The sequence below is a fragment of the Globicephala melas genome, chromosome X, assembly GCF_963455315.2.
Source record: "Globicephala melas chromosome X, mGloMel1.2, whole genome shotgun sequence".
In the NCBI taxonomy this organism is placed as follows: domain Eukaryota; kingdom Metazoa; phylum Chordata; class Mammalia; order Artiodactyla; family Delphinidae; genus Globicephala; species Globicephala melas.
Genome location: NC_083335.1, coordinates 37,313,125 through 37,329,719, shown reverse-complemented (window position 1 = coordinate 37,329,719; position 16,595 = coordinate 37,313,125). Strand labels below are relative to the sequence as shown.

Here is a 16,595-nt window from a genome sequence, read left to right as displayed (position 1 = left end):
AATATTCTTGAAAGTGGCTGTACTCATTTGTATTCACCCAACGGTATATTAAGAGTTCTTACTGTTCCATACGTTCACCAATACTTGGCACAGTCAGGCCTTTAAATGTATGCCAACATCCTGGGTGTTAAATGGTATCTCATTGTAGTTTATTTTGCATTTCTTTGATTACTAATGAGACTTTATAAGTTAATTGTCCATTCATGTTTTCTCCCCTGTGAATTGCCTGTTCATATCTTCTGGCCATTTTTATTGGGTTGTTTCTCTTTTTCTTATTGATTTGTAGGGAAAGATTTCCTTAAAATGTCTCAAAAAGCACAAACCATCAAATAAAATACTGATGATTTAATTACGTTACAATGAAAGACTTCTGCTTAACAAAAGAAATCAGAAACAATGTTAAAAATATAAGCTACTCACCAGGTGCAGCAAGGGTTTGTATCCAGAATTTTAAAATAAAATCTATAAATAGTATCAAAAACTAAATAATCAAAATCTATAAATAATATTAAAAACTAAATAATCAAATAATGGGCAAATAAACAGAACAGGCAATTCATAGAAGGTTCCTGAAAGACTAATGAATGTATAAATACATGCATAACTTCATTGGAAATCAGGAACATGCAAATTAAAACCATGAGATACCTTTCAAACACATTAGACTGGCAAAAATAAAAAGTCAAAAACTTTAAAGTCTTAGCAAAGATGTAAAAGAGATTTCTTAAACCCTGCTCAAGGAGGTGAAGATACACATACCCTATATCACAGGAATTCCACTCCTAGATATGTAATACAGAACAGTGATTCTTAAAATGTCACTCTCAGACCAGCAACATCATCAGTATCTCCTGGGAAACTGGAAATGCAAATTCTCAGGCCCTACTCCAGATGTATAGAACAAAAAATTCTGAGGGCGGAACCCAGCAATCTGTGTTTTAACAAGTCTTCCAGGTGATTCCGCTGCACACTAACATTTGAGAATCACTGCAATAGAGCAATATTTTTCTGGCCTTTTTGACTGAGATGTATAGGAAGAAATGCATTTTATATTCTGGCCCACATACATATCACACACACACATATTAAACAAAAGCTTCAAGAAACAATAATCATCCTTACTACTCTATGGAATGCACTTTGATGTTTTCTATTCTATTTCATTTCTTTAAAAAATTGCTGGTTGTGACCTACTAATAGTAAATTAAAATTTGAAAACCTGTCCTAGAGAAACTCCTGTACATATGCAACAGGAGATATGTACAATGATGTTTGCTGCAGAACTGTCTATAACAGAAAAAAATGAAAAGAAAAAATCTTCAGGAGAATGCATAAATGAATTATAGTATCTTTCTACAACGGAACGCTACATAGTTCCTTATATCTTTAGAAATAAATTTCAAAAACATGTATATTGAGTCAAAAAAGCAAGTTGTAGAAGGGTATGTACAGTATGGTATCATCTATATATTTAAAAAATATGTAAAACTATATGTTGTTTATGAATATATAGATATATAGTAAAAATATAAAAACACGGATGGGAACAATAAATAGCAAATACAGGATCGTGGTTACCACTGGAAAGGAGAAAGAGGAATGGGATTGGGGAGGGATACACGAAAGTCTTCAGGCGTCTCCATAAGGCCTTATTTTTTTTTAATTAGGCATATATGGAAACTGTTAAGAATTGATAGAGAATTCCCTGGCGATCCAGTGGTTAGGACTCTGCGCTCTCATTGCCAAGGGCCTGGGTTCAATCCCTGGTCAGGGGAACTAAAATCCCACAAGCTGCGTGGCATGGCCAAGAAAAAAAAAGGCAAGAATTGATAAAGATGGCTGGCTTGGTACAAAGGTTTTTGCTATATTATTCTCTGTAACTTTTTATAATGAGTAATATTTCATAATAAAAAATAAAAATCAAGCTACCCTTGAACATCAAGAATATATTAGAAATGCAATCATTCAAAGGAAACTGCTTTAATATTCCTTACTTACGATGCCTTTGTAAAAATTCAGGGACAGTCAGAAGCTAACATTATTTTTTTAGTTTTGTTTTTTAAATTAGACACAATCAAGTATATACTCCAGGGGCTTGTGTTGCTTCTTTGAGTGACATGATAATGAAATTTTCAATTCTGTATGTAACACATACCATGAATGTGAAATAATGATATGATCAACAAAACAAGGATTATTTACAACTTTTCTTAGATATTTGCCAATTCCTCAAGGCTTAGAGGCCCTGTGCTTTCACTTTGCTGCTTAGCTATCAGCAACTTAAGTCATATGTCATATAAAAGCCAGGTGGAGCATTCTGAAGAGAAAACTCATGTGGTAATAGTAAACCCTACTCACAACCAGGCACCATGGCTACCAGATATGGTGGTACTATGAATACTACTTGATTTATTAGTAGCCTAGGAAATTAGAGGTCACTTTTTTTCAGTTGAGGGTTTCTAGTGGGTATGGACTAGAGTCCATCAAGAGTCTGATCAAGATTTCTTTAAAAGTCTAAGAGTAGCTTAAGACCTTAGAAAACCACAAAGAACATCATAAGGAAATATGTTACTTATACAGTCAGAGCTACTTATATAGCAGAGAATGAATAGTCAAGGTCAAGGAAAAACACAATCACTGTGCCTATGTCATGATTCTTTGGTATAATCAAAGCTAATATAAAAGTATTACTTTAGGTAGAAGTAAATTAAAAAAACCCATTTTTTTTTCTTGGTTTGGCCTATACCTTGTTTGGCTCCCCTGGATTATATGAAGAAAACATAGGAATTTTTCGGATCTCTTCCTCTGACAAACGATTTCTCTGGATCTCATCTTCTGGGACAAATTCTATTGGCTGCGTCAGCTTCTTAGGCCCCGTCCAACACTGCTCAGGTGAATTATCAATAACTTTTGCCACATGGAGACTGGGACCTTTACCCTGTGCTGCCTGTTTTCCCTTGTCCTGGAGTAATGACGGGTTCTCAGCTGTGCCACTATCTCCCACTGATGTAGCTGAGACCAGTGAGTGGGAAGCAAAGGGTTCACCTCTCATTAGTTGGAACTCTTCAAGACGTTTTTTCATTATCATCTCTTGGTAAAAATTTTCCAGGTTGTTCATGGGATCACCTTTGTTCTTCTTTTGGGATTCATCTGGATCAAGACAAAGAGATAGGGAAGTTCTACAAAGCCTACCAATACAACCTTTGACAAATTAATAAAAATTAAAATTTGAATCTCAGATAATGAAACTCTGCTGGGGCAGGTGTTTACAACCTGTGAAAAATGACAATAATATATAGCTATGTTATTACAGTGCATCTTGGGCAAGGCTGGGCTTATGGTAAGGCAAGTGAGGCACCTGGGGTACAAAATTTGAGGTGCTCACTCTCAGGGTCATGCAAGTACATGCATCTAACTGATAAAGACATTTGAAAAATGTTAGTATGGCATTATCACACTTCACAAAATTAATAATAATTCCTTAGCATTATCTACTACTGAGTTCATATTCAAATGGCCCTGATTTTCTCAAAGATATCTTTTTACACTTGGTTTAGGATCTAAACCAGCCATTGGCTGTTATATCTTTTAAGCCTCATTAAAAAAACAAACAAACAGTGCCCCTTCTTTCCCACCCCTCCAACCTGTTTCTTCCCCATCCCATTGATTTATAGAGAAACCACATCATTTGTTCATAGAACAAATGAATTTGACTGGCTGCTCCTCATATTATTTAACTTGTTCCTCAATCCCCTCTATTTCTTACAAACTGGCAGTTAAAACTAGAGCTATGCTTTCAATGTGGCCACTAGCCACATGAGTCTATTTAAATTAATTTTTAAAATGTCAGTTCCTCTGTTAAATTAGGAATATCAAATGCTCAACAAGCACATGTGGCTAGTGGATACCATAATGGGCAGAATAAAGACCATTTACATCATTGTAGAAAGGTGAATTGGATAGTGCTGATTTAGATTTGGGTTCAATATTTTTAGGCAAGAATCCTCCTTATATTATATAGATGTGTATTTCCTATTACATCATGTCATAAGGCACATAATGTTTAGTGGTCCCCTTTCTAGTGATGCTAAAATTGATCAGTGGATTCAGGTGGTATTAGTCTGATCTTTCCATTATGAAGTTTTCCCATTCACATTTCACCTAGGGGGTTTTGCATCTATTGATGACCATTGCCTAAATCCATTAATTTATTAAGAGTTGTAAAACGGGGCTCCCCTAATTCTATTATTTATTTTGTACTTATTATTTCTATTATTTCTTCTGCATTTATTATCTGGAATTCTATAATGGACTTACCGTCATCAACTATGTGGTTTCCCTACATACAGTTCATACAGCAAAAGCAGGATAAATGCTTGATTTGCTTCCCATTATTTACCAACTATAAAAGTAATGAGTTGGTACTTTTTTTTTTTTTTTGGCGGTATGTGGGCCTCTCATTGCTGTGGCCTCTCTCGCCGCAGAGCACAGGCTCCGGACGCGCAGGCCCAGCGGCCACGGCTCACGGGCCCAGCCGCTCCGCAGCACCCGGGATCCTCCCGGACCGGGGCACGAACCTGCGTGCGCCCCCTGCATCGGCAGGCGGACTCCCAACCACTGCGCCACCAGGGAAGCCCAAATTGGTACTTTAAAAGTGTTAAAAATGATTATTTTTAGTATAATTGTGAGACCTGTATTTTCATATATTTGATGTGTTTCAATTAAATGTAGTCATTCTTTTTAGTAGTCAAATTATCCCACTCAGGACTAGTGAAAGTCCCTTAAAATTGGCTCCTGTATTGCTTTCCAGTTTTCTGGCACAGCAAGATGTCTTAAGCTCATCTTGCATATTTCTTGACTCAAAGCTGGAATATTTCTCTAAGGACCACTGGCTCCTGTTAGTGGGAAATAGTGTTTAGAAACCACAATACGTTGCTAGTTCTGTTCATAAATGTTGAGTTGTTGTTGCTTCTAGGCCTTTTCAGTGAACAAAGGTAGGAAAATTTTTACGAAAAATAAATCATAAATTCATACTGGTATTTCCACTTCAAATTTAAGATTACAAGGTTTTAACTCAAACTCCTTGATTTTTGACTTGTATCTCTTTTCACATGTGCTTAAGATATTGGCTCCTAATGATATTAACAAAATTATTTATTAGCTTTTTCCTACAATATATAGAACTTTTAAGTGTCAGTAACAATACTAATATGGTTATCAACAATACTAATATGACTATCAACAACAAAACTACTTAATACAGTTTTATAATTCTTTGCAGTTACTTTTGACCTTAAAATATATCCCATTCGGAATATACAAATACTGTTTTGAAGTTATTTTAAATAATTATTTTCTCTATATGGTTATGCTACCAACTTTATTCATAGTTAGGCTCATTTGCTTCAGGCTGTTTACAAATGTTAAGGATTGATCTTTTTCCCCTTTTGATTAAATTTTTAAACTACACAAAACATTTACATGGGTCTAAAGTGAAAACTGTGTTATACAGTACCTTCACAGAAGTCTCACTTCCACCTCTGTCCCCTTCATGCCACTCCTTTCCTTCTCCATAAGTTATAATTTTATTAGGTTTTGGATTTATGGTTCCATTGTTTATTTTTTGAAATATAAGCAAATAGGCACAAACACACCACACATATTTATGTGTATGTGTGTATGTGTGTGTGTGTGTATGTGTATATATATATATATCTATAAAATTCATTACACCCCCTGTCCTACGTAAAAGGTAACTTACTTCACTTTCTACAATTTACTTTTTTGCACTTAGCAATATATCCTGGTGATAATTCCATATTAATGTATAGAGCTCTTCCCTTTCCTTCTTATAGCTGCATAGTACTTCATTGTGTGGATGTACAATAGTTTATTCAACTACTCCCTTACTGATGCACCTTGGTGTTGTTTCCAGTCTTTTCTGCTATTGTGAATAATGCCCTGACAAACAGCCTTCTGCATACAGGATTTTGTATTTTCTCAGTATATATTTGAAATAGATTCCAAGAAGTGGCACTGCTGAGATAAAAGGCAAATGTGTATGTAATTTTTCTATACATTGCTAAATTCCACTCTGTAGGAATTGTACTATTCTGCATTTCCACCAGCAAGGTATAAGAATATTTATGGAAGGATTTCTTAAGACTCAAAAAGCATTAACCATTAAGGAATATATCGACAAATTCAACTACATTAAAATTAAAAGCTTCTGTTCATCAAAATATCCTAAACAGAAAACTCACGGAATGGAAAAAGATATTTGCTATACAAATAACTGATAAAGAACACAATCATTAGGAAAATGGGCAAAAGACAGAAAAAGGTGCCTCACAAAAGAGGAAATACACTGGCTAATAAATATATGCAAAAGTGCTCAATATTAGAATTCAGGGAAATACTAATTAAGAAGGGAATACCATATTGGCAAAAAATAAAAAAGAATACCAATACCACATGTCAGTGAGGCTGTAGAGCAAATGGAGCCCCCATACATTGCTGGTAGGAATGTGCAGCCACAGTGCAAATCACCATGACATTACCTACTAATGCTGAATATATGCTCATAATGTGACCCATCAATTCCACTCCTACATATATACCCTAGAATAATTTGGGCATAGTGCACCAGAATACAATAATAAGAATATTTAGATCAGTACTATTTATAACAGGCCTGAAACTAGCAAAAATATAAGTATCCACCTAAGAAGAATCAATTATAAAATTGTACTAAGTTTATATAATGAAATCCTATATTACAACAAAAGTGAACAAATTTTGGTTACATATGACCAAGTGGATGAATATACTAATGTATATACTCAAAAATATTTATTCGGTGACTATTATGATCCAGGTAGTATTCTAGGTTCTTGGGACACATTAATAAAACAAAGATCCCTATCTTCAAAGAACTAAGTAAATTATATGGTATGCTAGAAGGTTATGAGTGCTATGAAAAAGAAAAAGTACAGCAGCATAAGGGATAACTGGAAGGGCTAGAAGGTGGTGGTAGTGTTGGTTGCAATCTTACTGTTGGTCTGAGTAGGTCTCATTGAGAAGGTGACATTTGAGAGAAGCCTTACAGGAAGTGAAGTAATCTATCATCCTGATATTGGAGTGAGGGTTCCAAGGTGAGAGTATGCTTCAAAAAAATTTTAAAGTCTGAAATCAAAGTATTTCTCTGACCATAATGGAATCACATTAGAGATATACTGCAAGAAGAAATCTGAGAAAATATAAATATCTGGAAATTAAACAACACACTTCTAAATAATCCATAGGTCAAAGAACTTCCATAGGAGATTTTAAAATACTCTGAACTAAATGAAAATGAAAACACAACATAATACTTATGGATACAGATAAAACAATGTACAGAGGAGCTTCTGGGAAGATGGCGGAAGAGTAAGATGCAGAGATCACTTTCCTCCCCACAGATACACCAGAAATACATCTACACGTGGAACAACTCCTACAGAACACCTACTGAACGCTGGCAGAAGACCTCAGACCTCCCAAAAGGCAAGAAACCCCCCACATACCTGGGTAGGGTAAAAGAGAAAAGAAAAAACAGACAAAAGGATAGGGACGGGACCTGCACCAGTGGGAGGGAGCTGTGAAGGAGGAAAGGTTTCCACACACTAGGAAGCCCCTTCGCGGGCAGAGACTGCGGGTGGCGGAGCGGGGAAGCTTCGGAGCCACGGAGGAGAGTGCAGCAACAGGGGTGCGGAGGGCAAAGCGGAGAGATTCCCACACAGAGGATCGGTGCCAACTGGCACTCACCAGGCCGAGAGGCTTGTCTACTCACCCGCCGGGGCGGGCAGGGCTGGGAGCTGAGGCTCGGGAGAGGACTGGGGTTGGTGGAATGAACACAGCCTGAAGGGGCTGGTGCACCACGGCTAGCCGGGAGGGAGTCCAGGGAAAAGTCTGGACCTGCGAAGAGGCAAGAGACTTTTTCCGCCCTCTTTGTTTCCTGGTGCGCGAGGAGAAGGGATTAAGAGCGCTGCTTAAAGGAGCTCCAGAGACGGGCATGAGCTGTGGCTAAAAGCGCGGACCCCAGAGACGGGCATGAGACGCTAACGCTGCTGGTGCTGCCACCAAGAAGCCTGTGTGCGAGCACAGGTCACTATCCACACCCCCCCTTCCAGGGAGCCTCTGCAGTCCGCAACTGCCAGGTTCCCAGGATCCAGGGACAACTCTCCCAGGAGAACGCACGGCGCGCCTCAGGCTGGTGCAACGTCACGCCGGCCTCTGCCACCGCAGGCCCGCCCCGCATCTGTGCCCCTCCCTCCCCCCGGCCTGAGTGAGCCAGAGTCCCTGAATCAGCGGCTCCTTAAACCCCGTCCTGTCTGAGCAAAGAACAGTCGCCCTCCGGCGACCTACACGCAGAGGCGGGGCCAAATCCAAAGCTGAGCCCCTCGGAGCTGTGAGAACAAAGAAGAGAAAGGGAAATCTCTCCCAGCAGCCTCAGGAGCAGTGGATTAAAGCTCCACAATCAACTTGATGTACCCTGCATCTGTGGAATACATGAATAGACAACGAATCATCCCAAATTGAGGAGGTGGACGTTCAGAGCAAGATTTATGATTTTTTCCCCTTTTCCTCTTTTTGTGAGTGTGTATGTGTATGCTTCTGTGTGAGATTTTGTCTTGTATAGCTTTGCTTCCACCATTTGTCCTAGGGTTCTGTCTGTCCGTTTTTGTTTTTTTTTAAAATTCTTTTCTTAATAATTATTTTTTATTTTAATAACTTTATTTTATTTTACTTTATCTTCTTTCTTTCTTTCTTTCCTTCCTTCCCTCCTTTAGACAACGAATCATCCCAAATTGAGGAGGTGGACTTTGAGAGCAAGATTTATGATTTTTTTCCCCTCTTTTTGTGAGTGTATAAGTGTATGCTTCTGTGTGAGATTTTGTCTGTATAGCTTTGCTTCCACCATTTGTCCTAGGGTTCTATCCGTCCGTTTTTTTTCTTAATAATTACTTTTTTATTTTAATAACTATTATATTTTATATTACTTTATTTTATTTTACTTTATTTTCTTTCTTTCTTCTTTTCCTTCCTCCTCCCTCCTTTTTTTTCCTTTCTTTCTTTCTTTCTTTCTCTTTCTTTTTTTCTTCTTCTACTAATTCTTTCTTTCTACTTTTTCTCCCTTTTATTCTGAGCCGTGTGGATGAAAGGCTCTTGGTGCTGCAGCCAGGAGTCAGCACTGTGCCTCTGAGGTGGGAGAGCCAAATTCAGAACCCTGGTCCACAAGAGACCTCCCAGCTCCACATAATATCAAACGGCGAAAACCTCCCAGAGATCTCCATCTCAACACCAGCACCCAGCTTCACTCAACGACCAGCAAGCTACAGGGTTGGACACCCTATCCCAAACAACTAGCAAGACGGGAACACAACCTCACCCATTAGCAGAGAGGCTGCCTAAAATCATAATAAGTCCACAGACACCCCAAAACACACCACCAGGCGTGGACCTGCCCACCAGAAAGACAAGATCCAGCCTCATCCACCAGAACACAGGCACTAGTCCCCTCCACCAGGAAGCCTATACAACCCACTGAACCAACCTTAGCCACTGGGGACAGACACCAAAAACAACGGGAACTACGAACCTGCAGCCTGCAAAAAGGAGACCCCACACACAGTAAGATAGGCAAAATGAGAAGACAGAAAAACACGCAGCAGATGAAGGAGCAAGATAAAAACCCACCAGACCTAACAAATGAAGAGGAAATAGGCAGTCTACCTGAAAAAGAATTCAGAATAATGATAGTAAGGATGATCCAAAATCTTGGAAACAGAATAGACAAAATGCAAGAAACATTTAACAAGGACCTAGAAGAACTAAAGATGAAACAAACAACGATGAACAACACAATAAATGAAATTAAAAATACTCTAGATGGGATCAATAGCAGAATAACTGAGGCAGAACAACGGATAAGTGACCTGGAAGATAAAATAGTGGAAATAACTACTGCAGAGCAGAATAAAGAAAAAAGAATGAAAAGAACTGAGAACAGTCTCAGAGACCTTTGGGACAACATTAAACGCATCAACATTCGAATTATAGGGGTTCCAGAAGAAGAAGAGAAAAAGAAAGGGACTGAGAAAATATTTGAAGAGATTATAGTTGAAAACTTCCCTAATATGGGAAAGGAAATAGTTAATCAAGTCCAGGAAGCACAGAGAGTCCCATACAGGATAAATCCAAGGAGAAACACGCCAAGACACATATTAATCAAACTGTCAAAAATTAAATATAAAGAAAACATATTAAAAGCAGCAAGAGAAAAATAACACACAAGGGAATCCCCATAAGGTTAACAGCTGATCTTTCAGCAGAAACTCTGCAAGACAGAAGGGACTGGCAGGACATATTTAAAGTGATGAAAGAGAAAAACCTGCAACCAAGATTACTCTACCCAGCAAGGATCTCATTCAGATTTGATGGAGAAATTAAAACCTTTACAGACAAGCAAAAGCTGAGAGAGTTCAGCACCACCAAACCAGCTTTACAACAAATGCTAAAGGAACTTCTCTAGGCAAGAAACACAAGAGAAGGAAAAGACCTACAATAACGAACCCAAAACAATTAAGAAAATGGGAATAGGAACATACATATCAATAATTACCTTAAATGTAAATGGACTAAATGCTCTCACCAAAAGACACAGATTGGCTGAATGGATACAAAAACAAGACCCATATATTTGCTGTCTATGAGAGACCCACTTCAGATCTAGAGACACATACAGACTGAAAGTAAGGGGATGGAAAAAGATATTTCATGCAAATGGAAACCAAAAGAAAGCTGGAGTAGCAATTCTCATATCAGACAAAATAGACTTTAAAATAAAGACTATAAGAAGAGACAAAGAAGGACACTACATAATGATCAAGGGATTGATCCAAGAAGAAGATATAACAATTGTAAACATTTATGCACCCAACATAGGAGCACCTCAATACATAAGGCAAATACTAACAGCCATAAAAGGGGAAATCGACAGTAACACATTCATAGTAGGGGACTTTAACACCCCACTTTCACCCATGGACAGATCATCCAAAATGAAAATAAATAAGGAAACACAAGCTTTAAATGATACATTAAACAAGACGGACTTAATTGATATTTATAGGACTTTCCATCCAAAAACAACAGAATACACATTTATCTCAAGTGCTCATGGAACATTCCCCAGGATAGATCGTATCTTGGGTCACAAATCAAGCCTTGGTAAATTTAAGAAAATTGAAATTGTATCAAGTATCTTTTCCAACCACAACGCTATGAGACTAGATATCAATTACAGGAAATGATCTGTAAAAAATACAAACACATGGAGGCTAAACAATACACTACTTAATAACGAAGTGATCACTGAAGAAATCAAAGAGGAAATCAAAAAATACCTAGAAACAAATGACAATGGAGACACGACGACCCAAAAATCTATGGGATGCAGCAAAAGCAGTTGTAAGAGGGAAGTTTATAGCAATACCATCCTACCTTAAGAAACAGGAAACATCTCGAATAAACAACCTAACCTTGCACCTAAAGCAATTAGAGAGAGGAGGACAAAAAAAACCCTAAGTTAGCAGAAGGAAAGAAATCATAAAAATCAGATCAGAAATAAATGAAAAAGAAATGAAGGAAACAATAGCAAAGATCGATAAAACTAAAAGCTGGTTCTTTGAGAAGATAAACAAAATTGATAAACAATTAGCCAGACTCATCAAGAAAAAAAGGGAGAACACTGAAATCAACAGAATTAGAAATGAAAAAGGAGAAGTAACAAGTGACACTGCAGAAATACAAAAGATCATGAGAGATTACTACAAGCAACTCTATGCCAATAAAATGGACAATCTGGAAGAAATGGACAAATTCTTAGAAATGCACAACCTGCCAAGACTGAATCAGGAAGAAACAGAAAATATGAACAGACCAATCACAAGCACTGAAATTGAAACTGTGATTAAAAATCTTCCAACAAACAAAAGCCCAGGACCAGATGGCTTCACAGGCGAATTCTGTCAAACATTTACAGAAGAGCTAACACCTATCCTTCTCAAACTCTTCCAAAATATAGCAGAGGGAGGAACACTCCCAAACTCATTCTACGAGGCCACCATCATGTTGATACCAAAACCAGACAAGGATGTCACAAAGAAAGAAAACTACAGGCCAATATCACTGATGAACACAGATGCAAAAATCCTCAACAAAATACTAGCAAACAGAATCCAACAGCACATTAAAAGGATCACACACCATGATCAAGTGGGGTTTATTCCAGGAATGCAAGGATTCTTTAATATACGCAAATCAATCAATGTAATAAATCATATTAACAAACTGAAGGAGAAAAACCATATGATCATCTCAATAGATGCAGAGAAAGCTTTCAACAAAATTCAACACCCATTTATGATAAAAACCCTGCAGAAAGTAGGCATAGAGGGAACTTTCCTCAACATAATAAAGGCCATGTATGAGAAACCCACAGCCAACATCGTCCTCAATGGTGAAAATCTGAAAGCATTTCCACTAAGATCAGGAACAAGACAAGGTGGCCCACTCTCACCACTCTTATTCAAAATTTTGGAAGTTTCAGCCACAGCAATCAGAGAAGAAAAGGAAATAAAAGGAATCCAAATCGGAAAAGAAGAAGTAAAGCTGTCACTGTTTGCAGATGACATGATACTATACATAGAAAATCCTAAAGATGCTACCAGAAAACTACTAGAGCTAATCAATGAATTTGGTAAAGTTCAGAATAGAAAATTAATGCACAGAAATCTCTGGCATTCCTATACACTAATGATGAAATATCTGAAAGTGAAATCAAGAAAACACTCCCATTTACCACTGCAACAAAAAGAATAAAATATCTAGGGATAAACCTACCTAAGGAGACAAAAGACCTGTATGCAGAAAATTATAAGACACTGATGAAAGAAATTAAAGATAATACAAACAGATGGAGAGATATACCATGTTCTTGGATTGGAAGAATCAACATTGTGAAAATGACTATACTACCCAAAGCAATCTACACATTCAATGCAATCCCTATCAAACTACCACTGGCATTTTTCACAGAACTAGAACAAAAAATTTTGCAATTTGTATGGAAACACAAAAGACCCCGAATAGCCAAAACAATCTTGAGAACAAAAAACGGAGCTGGAGGAATCAGGATCCCTGACTTCAGACTATACTACAAAGCTGCAGTAATCAAGACAGCATGGTACTGGCACAAAAAAAGAAAGATAGCTCAATGGAACAGGATAGAAAGCCCGGAGATAAACCCACGCACATATGGTCACCTTATCTTTGATAAAGGAGGCAGGAATGTACAGTGGAAAAGGACAGCCTCTTCAGTAAGTGGTGCTGGGAAAACTAGACCAGTACATGTAAAAGTATGAGATTAGATCACTCCCTAACACCATACACAAAAATGAGTTCAAAATGGATTAAAGACCTAAATGTAAGGCCAGAAACTATCAAACTCTTAGAGGAAAACATAGGCAGAACACTCTATGACATAAATCACAGCAAGATCCTTTTTGACCCACCTCCTAGAGAAATGGAAATAAAAACAAAAATAAACAAATGGGACCTAATGAAACTGCAAAGCTTTTGCACAGCAAAGGAAACCATAAACAAGACCAAAAGACAACCCTCAGAATGGGAGAAAATATTTGCAAATGAAGCAACTGACAAAGGATTAATCTCCAAAATTTTTAAGCAGCTCATGCAGCTCAATAACAAAAAAACAAACAACCCAATCCAAAAGTGGGCAGAAGACCTAAACAGACATTTCTCCAAAGAAGATATACAGACTGCCAACAAACACATGAAAGAATGCTCAACATCATTGATCATTAGAGAAATGCAAATCAAAACTACAATGAGATATCATCTCACACCAGTCAGAATGGCCATCATCAAAAAATCTAGAAACAATAAATGCTGGAGAGGGTGTGGAGAAAAGGGAACCCTCTTGCACTGTTGGTGGGAATGTAAATTGATATAGCCACTGTGGAGAACAGTATGGAGGTTCCTTAAAAAACTAAAAATAGAACTACCATATGACCCAGCAATCCCACTACTGGGCATATATCCTGAGAAAACCATAATTCAAAAAGAGTCATGCACCAAAATGTTCATTGCAGCTCTATTTACAATAGCCTGGAGATGGAAACAACCTAAGTGTCCATCATCGGATGAATGGATAAAGAAGATGTGGCACATATATACAATGGAATATTACTCAGCCATAAAAAGAAACAAAATTGAGCCATTTGTAATGAGGTGGATAGACCTAGAGTCTGTCATACAGAGTGAAGTAAGTCAGAAAGAGAGACAAATACCATATGCTAACACATATATATAGAATTTTCAAAAATGTCATGAAGAACCTAGGGGTAAGACAGGAATAAAGGCACAGACCTACTAGAGAATGGACTTGAGGATACACAGAAGGGGAAGGGTACGCTGTGACAAGGCGAGAGAGAGTCATGGATATATATACACTACCAAACGTAAGGTAGATAGCTAGTGGGAAGCAGCCGCATAGCATAGGGAGATCAGCTCGGTGCTTTGTGACCGCCTGGAGGGGTGGGATAGGGAGGGTGGGAGGGAGGGAGATGCAAGAGGGAAGAGATATGGGAACATATGTATATGTATAACTGATTCACTTTTTTATAAAGCGGAAACTAACACACCATTGTAAAGCAATTATACTCCAATAAAGATGTAAACAAATATAAATAAAAAAAAATAAAATGCATCATGCACTCTGTGCGTGATGTTGTCACTGGCCAAAAACAAAAAACAAAAAGAAACAAACAAAAAACAATGTACAAAGCTTTAAACACTTATATCAGTAAAGAATGTTTTCAAATCTATAATCTGAGCTTCCAACTTAGGAAAGTAGAAAAAGAGCGAACTAAATACAAAGGAGTAGGAAAGAAATAATAAAGATTAGGGAATCAGTGCAACACAAAACATTAAAAGTAGAGAAAAATCAATGAAACCAAAAGCTGGTTCTTTGAAAAGATTAACAAAATGGCAAATCCTTAGCTAGACCAACCAAGAAAATAAGAGAGAAGACAAAAATGACTAAAGTCAATAATTAAAAGGGAGGCATCATTACTGACCCTATAGAAATGGAAATGATTAAAAGGGAACATTAATTATAACTTTAGGCCAACAAATGAGAAAGCTTAGATGAATGAACAAATTCAAAGGAAGATATAAATTAACAAAGCAGTCTCAAGAAGAACAGCTGAAAAACCTATAAGATATACAGGCTGAATTAGTAATCAACAAACTGCTCACAAAGAAAAGTCCAGGTACGGATGGTTTCATTTGTGAATTCTATCAAATATTTAGAAATAATATCGACCCTGCACAAACACTTTCAGAAAATAAAGGAGGAGGGAATATTTTCCAACTTATTCTACTATGTCATTATTACACTGAAACCAAAGCTAAGGAAAGACATCACAAGAAAAGAAAACCACAGACCAATATCCCTCATGAAAACAGACACAAAAATCCTTAACAAAATATTAGCAAGCTTAATCCAGCAACATATAAAAATGATTATCATGATACACTTATAAGTGTATTTATCCCAGGAATGAAAGATTGTTTTCACATCTAAAAATCAATTAGTAAAATATGTCATGTTAACAGATTAAAACTTTAAACCACATGCTCAGTACAGTAGGTGCAGAAAAAGTAGTACAAAAAATCCAACACCCATTCATGATTTTCAAAAAATCCTCAAATAATTAGGAATAGAAGGGAACCTCCTCTACGTGCACGTGGTAGGCACCAAAGATGCCTGCATCCTACACCCTAGGATCTGTGAAAATGTCTCATGGTAAAAGGAACTCTGCAGATGTGATTAAGTCACTGATTATGCAGGTGATCCCAATGTAATTTACAAGGGTCCTTATAAGAAGGAGGAAGAAGAGTCAGAAACAGTAGGAGAGGCAGGATGGAAGTAGAGGTTGGAGTAATGTGAGGAAGGGGCCATTAACCAAGCAATGCAGGTGGATTCCAGAAGCTGGAAAAGGCTCTCCTAGAGAACCCCAGAAGAAATGCAGCCCTGTGGACATCTTGATTTTAGGACTTTTGACCTCTAGAACTGTAAGAGAAAAATTCTGTGTTGCTTTAAGCCATTAAATTTATGGTAATTACAGTACCCATAAGAAAGTAATATACTGCTAAAGAGCATGCACAAAAACCCTAGAGGTAAGATCATAGTTAATGGTTAAAAACTGAATGTTTTCCCCCTTAGACTGGGAACCAGATAGGAAAGGAAAAAATAACTGTCTTTATTCATAGGCAACATGATTGTCTATGTAGAAAATCCTAAGGTATGCACTGAACTACTATAGCTAATAAAAGAGTTTAGTCACAGAATACAAGATGGATATACAACTGTATTCCTATATATTTACGTGTAACAATCAGAAAATGAAATAAGAAAAATTCTATTCATAATATCTTCAAAATGAATAAAATATTTAGAACTTAGT

At 37.3% G+C, this 16,595-nt stretch overlaps 1 protein-coding gene across 3 annotated transcripts in view; it reads right to left on the bottom strand.

Annotated features, from left to right (window-relative positions):
• RBM41 (RNA binding motif protein 41) overlaps positions 1 to 16,595 on the bottom strand; it is a 70,375-nt gene that overhangs the window by 26,157 nt on the left and 27,623 nt on the right. For 2 of the 3 annotated variants that reach the window (XM_030835816.2, XM_030835813.2), the window contains one exon: positions 2,747 to 3,150. The exons of the other annotated variant lie outside the window; for it this stretch is intronic. In XM_030835816.2, coding sequence (XP_030691676.1) covers positions 2,747 to 3,150 — 404 coding nt within the window. The remainder of the gene's footprint in view (positions 1 to 2,746; positions 3,151 to 16,595) is intronic. 3 annotated transcript variants of the gene reach the window in all.